At 39.4% G+C, this 10,861-nt stretch overlaps 1 protein-coding gene across 3 annotated transcripts; it reads right to left on the reverse strand.

The window, feature by feature from the left end:
* Positions 1-2,255: 2,255 nt before the first annotated feature.
* ACTBL2 (actin beta like 2) lies at positions 2,256-10,251 on the reverse strand. Of its 3 annotated transcripts, none has more exons than XM_037799288.1 (2): positions 10,234-10,251; positions 2,256-3,371 (listed from the first exon to the last, which is right to left on the reverse strand). In XM_037799288.1, exons 1-2 carry the CDS (start codon positions 10,249-10,251, stop codon positions 2,256-2,258), a joined length of 1,134 nt encoding a protein of 377 aa, XP_037655216.1. The 3 variants fall into 3 exon arrangements, with proteins under 3 accessions (XP_037655216.1, XP_037655218.1, XP_037655217.1); XM_037799290.1 differs by lacking the exon at positions 10,234-10,251 and having other exon boundaries at positions 2,256-3,131; positions 3,258-3,386; XM_037799289.1 differs by lacking the exon at positions 10,234-10,251 and having other exon boundaries at positions 2,256-3,386.
* Positions 10,252-10,861: the final 610 nt, after the last annotated feature.

The raw sequence follows: 10,861 nt of genomic DNA on the forward strand, positions 1-10,861 counted from the left end.
TCTAAGTAATTTGGTCCATGAGCCAGGCTTGTGAGACATTGGTGAATAGCATGTCAGTAGTATTATCTAAATATATGGCATTGATTCTAAAATATAAGGTTGTAAGATGGGCTGTTTCCTTATTAAATTCATCCGTCAGTCAGTCAGTGTGGATGAAAGGGAGAGTATCCAAAGACCCGAAGTTTAAATTTCTGTTTGAATTATGGGGTTCATATTTTCATCTAATAATCCAGGACTCTGTAGTTCACTCTCTTGGAAGTTTACCCTACCTGTCTCATAAATTTTCTGCAAGTGCTGAGATGGGCCTTTTCTGGTAATTCAGAATGTAGGTCAGAATGTTTGTGAGAACTTCTTAGTCTGCAAAGGAAAATGTTGCAGCATATAAATACAAGATATTATTATTATTATTATCATTATCTCTGCCTACTAATTATATGAGGACCAGTTCATCTACTAAAACCCATCATTTTCACTGATATTACAAGGAAAATATAACTTCTTCTTACTGAACATTGTCTTTTTAAAAATTTGCCTTTAATGTTTACACGTCGGATTTACCAAGCACAAAATTGTAACAGACAGATGAACAAGTCACACATATACAAAGTGATCCCCTCTGGATCATTCTTTAATTCTTTGGGAAAGGTTGAAGGAGAAATAACAGGAAGTTCAAGTATGCAAATGTGAAGCAATTTTATTTTAATGAAAGGAAACCTAAATTCTTATAAAATAAAGTACCTTTGGAGATAATTTTTGTTAAATGCATTTTTAATATGATGCTGTCAGATAAAGGAAATAACAAGCAATAAATTCTTTGAAAAGTTTTATCTTAAGCAAAAATATTTTATGACTTCAATTTGGAGATATAAAACTCAAGTATGAGATTCCCAACTAAAAGGAAAAGAGAAGGGATTTCTCCCTCCCAAGAATCTGATGCCTTAATAAGAAACCCAAATATTTTAAATTTTCAGGGGAAAATCCCTGAAAAATACAAACTACCCTGATATTTAAATAATCAGAAATCACATTATAGATTGAGATAAATGGTGCTAGTACTAGTACTTAAAATTGGTTGACAAATCAGCATAGATTCATTAAAAATCTTTGGATATTATATAGGAAAATGCATTGATACTTTATAAGATGTTAGTATTTCAGAAACACTCTGCAGAAAGAAGTACTGCTAATTCTGGACCTAATAAAGCACAGTTATTTTAAATTCTTTCTAACAATAAAACCAGGATTTCTATGCTGGTTTTACGATATATAATTTACAAAGGTGCTGCAGGTATATTTTCCCACAGTGAAAAACTTGCATAAGAGAAGTATGCAAAATTATGGCCTCCAGAAATTATTCAAGAAATAAATTATGCTAAGAAATAATAATAAAATTTTCCTTGTCAAACTATAGCATAATGGCATTAACTTGATACCATAAAATCCTCTATATGTTAAAAAAATAGGCACTATCTATAGTTTTGCCATTTTACAAGTAGAATGAAGCTTAAAAGTAAGACATTAAAATTTGTATTTGACCAGCAGAACTACTCTGAGCATGAAAATTCATTTTACTTATAAACTATTTTAAAGGAATGTAGGCTGTCTTATTATGCTTATTTAATAATGGAAACAAAACCTGGAGCTACTAAAATGGTGACTGTTAGAGAGTAAAGAAATTTACATTAGCTGTTCAGATAGCCAGATATACCAGTACATTTAAAGATATAAAATTTTAGTTCCCTGGTGCTTATGTATATTTGGATATTATTGATCCATATAATTATCTTATAGAAAGAAATAAAACAAAACAAAAATACTTAACTAATGAGACATGCTTGCTAAATGTAAGAACACTTTTTTTTTTTATGGGTTTGTACAGCTTGCCATTGCTAAATATTTTAAACAAGAACTTTTTTTAGATATTGGATATTCTAGTTATACATTCTGAAATGGATTTCTCATGATTTTACTCCTTGTCTTTCTGCATTTCTACAGATTTAAATTTCTTTGAAGCTTATAGGTGAATAAAATTGAATTAATATAAAAATTCTCCTTAAGTTGATAGAGGTCAAGATGTGGCTAGCTGGGTAAGCGTCCACGATAGTTGGATGGGGAAATGGGGTTTGTTGGTTGAGACACTAGGAAGAGGGAACTATTTACCTTGACTCTACTGAAAGTGGATTAAAAGCAGTGCCAGCACCGTGACCTAGAAAAACACAAAGGGAAAATGAAAACCTATTAACGTGGAAGCTCACTCAGAAACATTTCCTATGAACGATGGGAGGACCAGCCTCATCGTATTCTTGCTTACTGATCCACATCTGCTGGAATGTGGACAGGCTGGCCAGGATGGAGCCCCCAATCCAAACGGAATACTTCCTTTCTGGGGGAGCTATGATCTTGATTTTCATGGTGCTCGGTGCCAGGGCTACGATTTCCTTCTGCATCCGGTCAGCAATGCCATAGTACATAGTGCTGCCTCCGGACAACACCATGTTGGCATATAGGTCCTTGCGAATATCCACATCACATTTCATGATTGAGTTGAAGGTTGCCTCGTGGATCCCAGTAGATTCAATGCCCAGAAAGGAAGGCTGGAATATGGCTTCAGGGCATCGGAAACGTTCATTCCCAATGGTGATCACCTGCCCATCAGGCAGCTCATAGCTTCTTTCCAGTGAGGAGGATGCAGCAGCACTGACCATCTCTTGCTCAAAGTCCAGGGCCACGTAGCACAGCTTCTCTTTGACATCACGTACAATTTCCCGCTCGGCTGTGGTGGTGAAGTTATAGCCTCGCTCTGTCAGGATCTTCATGAGGTAATCAGTCAGATCTCTGCCTGCCAGATCCAGACGCAGGATGGCATGGGGCAGGGCATAACCTTCATAGATGGGCACAGTGTGAGTGACTCCGTCCCCGGAGTCCATCACGATGCCTGTGGTCCGTCCCGAGGCATAGAGGGACAGCACGGCCTGAATAGCCACATACATGGCAGGTGTGTTGAAGGCCTCAAACATGATCTGAGTCATCTTCTCCCGATTGATCTTGGGGTTGAGGGGTGCCTCGGTGAGGAGGATGGGGTGCTCATCCGGTGCCACGCGGAGCTCATTGTAGAAGGTGTGATGCCAGATCTTCTCCATATCATCCCAGTTGGTGACCACTCCATGCTCAATCGGGTACTTCAGGGTCAGGATGCCTCTTTTGCTCTGGGCCTCATCCCCCACGTAGCAGTCCTTCTGGCCCATGCCTACCATGACCCCTTGGTGCCGGGGCCGTCCCACCATGGAAGGGAACACAGCCCTGGGGGCATCATCACCACCAAAGCCTGCCTTGCACATCCCTGACCCATTATCCACCACCAAGGCAGACAGCTCATCATCAGTCATGGTTCTGGCTGAATCTTCCAGAGGGATGAACAGAAGTTAAATACAATTACCAGAGTGCGGTGTGCAAGAGAGGGGCATAACAGGCTTCACACGCTCCAGAACTGCTGTCGGAGAAGGGAGCCTGTGCTGTGACAACAGATATTTAAAGGAATACAATGGCCCCTCCCATGTCCTATACCACCAGTTCCCAGCACTCTGGGTGGGGTCACTTTTGAGGTATTAATAATGATGATTATATAAATCATTAGTAGACCTTCCTTCATAAATAGAAAATTGGCTATCAAGTGGCCAAATCTCAGGTTACTGTAATTAGGCAACCCACACATGGCTGTCAGCCTACTTTGGCACAGTCTCTAGATGACTATGATGACGCAATGGGGACTATAAAAGCAAGTTGAAACTAAGCTGCTGGAAGCACCACTCCCTCCTCACTTGATTCTCTGGGTCCATTTTCTCTACACTAGCTTTAACGTTTCATTCTTAATATATTGTTCTTTTAAGGGGTCCCACCCTGCAAACTTCACTTTTTCAAGCTTTTCTTCTCCATTAGATTCTGATCTTCCAGGGTGTCATCACAATAGAAACTGGTTTAATGATTAAAAATAATGAACAGCCAAGTGTGGCTTGACAGCTGAAAATAAAATGCATTTTTTTGGTGCAAAATTTAGGGATATTTAATAGATTTCTAATCTATTAGAGTTCAAGTAAAAGCAATAAAGTGATCAATAAAGTAAACCACAACAGATTTTTTCTCCCTGATTTATAATTCTAATAACCGAATTTTATTAAGCACTTACTATGTCTAGCCATGATTCCTACAACTGGGTTTATCGAATGCATGTTGACTTTGTAGAGGCAACTGTCTTGCATGATATTAGTTAAAATGCAGATTATTAGATGTTATTTATTTCCAATAACTCTTGAGTTATAAAACAGTGAACAAAATTAAATATGTTAAATTTAAAAATAATATTTTTGAACTGATCTTTAAAACATTTGTTTTTCAAGATTCATGCATTATTACATCAAATCTCTCTATTGTTATTAAAATCTACACAATTGGAATAGCATTAGCTTTCCTTCCAATATAAGAACTATTATACCTTTGAACACTTCATAGAATGTTTGGATTTTATTTTTAATATGAAAATATAGAAAACCTGGTAAAATGTGTTCCATGATAAAAGTTTAGGTTGTTAGTAATGTGTTAACGAGACACAATAAATAAAGCTGATTGCTTTTGCTCCCTTATATGTTATGCAAATAGGATAGAATCGCTCCTGTCAGTTTTCCCAAGAAGCAAAGCAATTTCTCATGCCCATATCTGAGTTCTCCAAAATCACCTTTTTTTTTTCCCTTTTCATTCAGTCATTCAGTAATGGTCAGTCTGTGAGAGGTAACCGCAGCATCGCGGCACTGGGCAGAAATGTGCCCTCCAGTTCAAAGCCAGGAGAACTAGCACGTGCCTTTGTCGGAGACTCTCGGGGAACCACAGCAACACCAAGCTGTGTGTGTCCTGCCCTCTTCCTTGTCTACAGCCTGATACAGTATTATTTTTCTCTGGGTTTATCCAGTGATTTCCGCCTATAATGTGCCTTCAAAACCTGCCTGCTGAAAATCAACCATGGTAAGAACATGTTTTTCACCACAAGATCCATTATATTTTCCTTTTGTCCCACCAGGACTATCCTTTCCCTTAATCTTTGCTGTAAAGACCGAGTGGTTTTGTGAGCTTCCTTTTTATGTAGTACAACCAAACTTTTGATTAAAACAATATTTTATTGCTACAGGATGACACTTCTGGAATGTCTTTTGAACCTCGTAGCAAAATTCATGCACAACCTACAAGCTGAAAAGAAAATATACATCACATTTAGCATGGGTCGCCACTTCCAAATGCTCTAATCTGTAATATGAAACAAAGCCATGTCAGTGCAAGTAAGAGCTGGGAGCAGCCCATCGGGTAATTAGTGGAACCATTGGATTCTAGATTTACTGGAGTGCTGGCTCCAGAATAGCCCATGAACCGAGCGCTATGCGGTATTGAGTCCACACAGCATAACTGATGTCCAGAGAATGAGAATGATTTGTGATTTTGCTAGAAGACCTTCTAGCTTCTGCTTTAATTTTGGTGTCCCAAGAGAAATTTCCAATTAAATATTCTTGAAATAAGCTTAGCTCTTTTAATTACCCCCAGTAATACAAGAGGGACATATCCATAATTCACCTGCTATTTAAATATATCATCTTTTTGTTAAATTAATAAAAAATAGCTGGAATTTGCATAAGTGAAACACACGAAGATGGGCGTACAGAAGCTGGGTTCCGAGCGGCTGTGCCTAAAGGTAAACAGGTTTTGTAACTGACTGGATTTTACAAACGTTTAGTTATCTAAACCTACGGGGTCCTCTACGGTTAACTTCTGGATGCCCATAATATTATTTTATTTTAAATTTTGCCTAATTTGACCATCTTGCAAATAAACAGAACTAGAGCAAGGCATCCCATGTGGGCATAGTATGTAAGGACAATGAGCTGGGGTGACATGAAAGCAGTGCCATGCTGCTTTGTCGCAAGTTCCCCATCACAGGCCTTCTTGAAGACTTATTTAGTTAACCCATAAACATTTGTTAAAATATCCCCCATGTGCCAGGCACTGGTGATATATTGATGAATTACACACAGCTCCTGCTTTTAAAGGGTTTGCTGTCTTGTGTGTGACAGTCTCTTCCCTCCAGGCTGACACGTAGCTGCCCTACCCTGGCATGAGGCAGTCGGCCTGGGTTCTAATTGGCTGCTGCCTGATCTGCACCAGCTGGTAACCATTTTGAATATTATTCTCTTATACATAGATTACATAGTGCAATGTGGTAAATGTATAGACAGAAGGAGCATAGGTTGATATGAAGGTAGAGTGAGGTGCAACTGAACCATGCGTCAGGGGAAAGGGAAGGGGCAGCGAGAGGTCCAGGGAAGACGAAACCAGATTGAGTCTCAGAGGATGAATGGAAGGCTGCTGGCAGACAGTGGTGGGAAAGCTGCAGGCATGAGCACCACCAATTCGGATGCAATCAGGGAATTGAGTATGTATTTGGAACTGGGTCTCTCCCCAGAGTCAGCAAGAGTTTTAGAGGCTTGGACTGGGAGTTTGGATCTTAATAGGCATGAGGAAGAAAAAACTCCAGAACTGGATGTAATTTTCCCTTTGGGACACACTGTGTTTTTGGATTATCTCCTGTCCCCAGACTTTATCTCTTAGCCAAATTGCTTGAGTTTGGCAGAGTTTTCATGGGGCTCCTTATTTCCACTACCCAGGGATCCAATAGAGAGCACTGAGGTTGGGCTACCTTCATCCTTGTCCCTCACTTGGTTCTTTCCTTGTGCACCACACTCTCTTTCCTTCCATCCTTTGAAGGTTTTGCACACATCTCCCTTTCCCATTGTGTTGATTACTCTGAGAATCTTCTTCAGCTGGATTCTGCTCTTAGTGGAGATTTGATATGTGTTTAATCAACAGATACATGGACAAATAGGTAGTGTAATTTTCCATTAAGCACTATTATCTATCATAAATAAATAGATATACTGGCTTTAAAAGTTTAAAAAGTACATTTATTTTGTGGCTAAATACTATCTAATGTTTATCTTTGATATTAATAAAATGACTTAAACATATTTTATGAATTATAATTAATTCTAGAGGAATCTCTCACATATTGCTGTAAAGATTTTTTAATGAATGATAAATCCCCCTTGAAAATTGACTGATAGCAGTTTATAGCTATTTTCTGTACATTTATTTTAATATACAGAACTTTGTAAAAAATAGTATGAAAATTTAAAAAATACAGCAAAGTAACCCTCTCCCCCCAATAAAACCTGACTCATCTATTTCTGGAGGCAGAGTTGGGGGCAGGAGGAGAAAGTGGCTTTGGTGAGGAACATCTTGGTCAGTTCCACGAGGCACTTGGAAGAAAAGTCTGAGTGCAGGAATTGTTTTAGTGATGACACTGACCACAGCTCCTAACCCCCAACCTGCACTAGACCCATTCTGTAAACAAACCACCTTTTGGGGGGAGCAGTGGGGCTTCCTCTGACATTAAAAAGAGCAGGAACGGACTTCGTAAAATTTTTCTTAACTCTAACTTTTAAAATATTCCACAGATCAGCTTTTGGCTAGTTCAATTGACTTATAAACAAAAGTTGGTAAGAGGAGAAATAGCTTCTTGTACGTACAAGACACGAACCTTTGAAAATGTCTTGACTCTAAGGAAAGAGAAGAACAAACAGGGAAGAGAAGTTTGTGCAGTTGGAAACCCCAATAGTCGCAGCAGCTCAGCTGTTGCTGTTGGGAACTATGTATCATCCAAAACTGAGGCAAACTCCAAGTTGGATACTGATCCTGAAAGTTGGAGGAGTAATAATAAGATCACTGCTTACTGATTACTTAGTATTGGCCAGTCTTTATGTTAGATGTTTCATTTACATGCACCATTTCTTTAATCCTCCTGACAACTCTTATGAGGTACCTAGGATTATCCTTCCTATTTTAGAAAGAATAAACTGAAGCTTAAAGAATAAACCATCCAAGTCTATGCAGAGAGATAATGCCAAAGCCAGTATTTGAATTAAAGTAGACTAATTCCAGTGCTCAAGCTCTGCTAGAGAATGGGCTAAAAAAGAGTCAGAGGGCTTCTGGCTGGCACCCAGTGAGAGAGGCAGCCAAAGAAGGACTGACCCTGGCTTCTCTGTTGGGAAAAAAAATCACCTTACAGTGTCCTAACACCATCTTAATCCCTCATTGAGGGAGTGGAGTCCAGGGTGAATATTGAACTCAAAAGAAGGAAACCAAATAAATCCCTAGAGAACTTTGGCAGGTTCTTCTAAGTTATCAATATCTTAGGACAACTTACATTTTGAAGTAGAAGGAAAAATGGCGAGTTAATGCTGGATTGAGAAAGAAAGATAATTATGAGTTAAGAGGCAAACCACTATTATCTAAAACAAGAAAATAGTAGGAAGGTGATTTCAGGAGGGAATAGAATGCATAAATGATGAACCACTGAAAAGCAAGGAACTTGAACACCATTTGCACATCAATGTTCATAGCAGTATTATTCACAATAGCCAAAAGGTGGAAGCAACCCAAGTATCCATCAACAGATGAATGAATAAATAAAATGTGGTATACCCATACAATGATGAATTCATTTAGCCATAAAAGAAATGAAGGTCCAATACATGCTACACCATGGATGAACACTGAAGACACCATGTTGAATGAAATGAGCCAGACACAAAAGGACAAATATTGTACAATTCCACTTACATGAAATATCTAGAAAAAGCAATTCATACAGACAGAAAATAGATTACGGGTTACTAGGGGCCGGGGGTGCTGGTGGAAGGAATGGGGAGTTACTGCTTAATGGATACAGAATTTCTGCTTTGGGTGCTGAAAAAGTTTTGATAAAGATGGTGACGATAACTCAGCATTGTGAAAGTAATTAATATCACTGAATTGTATCCTTGAAAGTGGTTAAAATGGGCAATTTTGAGTTGTATATATGTTATCACAATAAAAGGTAAAAAAAAAAAAAAAGCAAAGAACTAAATAAAAAAAGGCAAATGTATCCTTTGGATTGCAGGCCATGTGGGAAATGGAGCCCACCAGGTGTCAGTTTTCAGACCCCAAATGGCATTATTTTCAAGCACACAGGTTTGACCACAAGGTGTGAGTAGTAGAAAGTGGGGTAGGGGCTGTGGTTTAGGGAGTGGGGTAAGCCTGGGAGAGCCAGGGACCACTGGGTAAAATCTGATGTTTTCTAACATAGGCCAAGAGTAGAAGCCTTACACAAAGGCTAAGGTAGAAAAACTTGAGAATCAATGACAAAAAGCCCCAAATGGTAAGATCACTGTACCGGTTTGTATATATTATATCCCCCAGAAAAAGCCTTATTCTTTAATGTAATCTTGTGGGGGCAGACATATTAGTGTTGATTATGTTGGAACCTTTTGATTGTTTCCATGGAGATGTGACTAGTAACACCTTTGATTAGGGTGGGACCTATTGATGGGATTATTTCTGTGGAGATGCAGCCCCGCCCATTCAGTGTGGATCTTGATTAGTTTATCGAGCCCTATAAGAGCTCAGACAGATGGAGCTCCTTGCTGCAGCTTAGAGAGACATTTTGGAGGTGGCCCATTGAAAGCAGACCTTTGCTGATGCTTTGGAGATGGTAGCTCAGAGTTTTTTCCAGAGAAGCTATGAGAGGGCAAAACACCCCAAGAGCAACATTTTGAAGAATGCACAGGAGCTGAGAGAGGAGCTGGAAGACAACCCAGGATCAGCAGATGCCAGCCACGTGCCTTCCCAGCTAACAGAGGTTTTCCAGATGCTATTGACCATCCTTCAGCGAAGGTACCCTATTATTGATGCCTTAGCTTGGACACTTACGGCCTTAAGACTGTAACTTTGTAACCAAATAACCCCCTTTGTAAAAGCCAATCCATTTCTGGTATTTTGCATAATAGCAGCATTAGCAAACCGGAACAATCACCTTAGATATTGTGAGTTGGAATCAGGTTTTATTTCCCTCGGGAGCTGTCAATACTTACTTGGTGTGAGTGACCCAGGCCTGCAAGTGTTTGATGGGAAGATCCTGCAGACAGAGAGGAAAGACTGAGTGCAGGCCTGATCTGATGGAGGCTGGGTCCATAAAGGCTAGTTTAACTAATACAGTCTGTGTAAAAAAAACAAAAACGAAATAAAAACTGGAAAAGGCCTTGCATCCTAGTATCCACTGGGTTGTGGATTCTTCATTCTGCTGAACCTGGCCAGTATCACATCTGATTTCTTGCACATTTTCATTACGATCATTTATAAGCCATGTCTAGTTATAACTGGCAAAATGGTACTGTGGGTTGTCAATTATTAGAAGACAGATAGTGTTTTCTGTCTGAAAGAGTGCTTGCTGCTATAGAAATGTGCTGCTTTGGGAAGATGGATGACGTGGGATGAAAAGCTAATTTGGTTTTGGAAGCGCCGGATTCACTTCCAGTGAAAGGCTTTATGATTGTTAAGATATGGCTCAGTGTATTTTTTTTTACGCCAAGGGAAGCAGTCTTCCTGGGGAATGTAGGAGACACAGCTGGAAAATTATTTCAGGTATCCAGGACTAGCAAGGCCTCCAAAGGGCTTTCCTTATTATCCTTTTGCTGTCTGCAAGGCTCTATGTTATATATTGACAGAGAAAGGATGAATGGGCAAGGAGACACTTTGCCGTGGGTTTAAGGGAGGAGGAGAACAAAACTTAGAGAGAAAGCAGGAAAACTAGATGAAAGCAAGGTCAGTGGAATATCAGAACTTAAAACCGGCCCGTTGATGGTTTCCTTTCCTTTAGTTATCATGTCACCAAGTCCAAAGGGGTAAAAAAAACCAATCACCACCGCATGGAAGAAGCTGCAGAAAACAC

The sequence above is a fragment of the Choloepus didactylus genome, chromosome 11, assembly GCF_015220235.1.
Source record: "Choloepus didactylus isolate mChoDid1 chromosome 11, mChoDid1.pri, whole genome shotgun sequence".
NCBI lineage: Eukaryota > Metazoa > Chordata > Mammalia > Pilosa > Megalonychidae > Choloepus > Choloepus didactylus.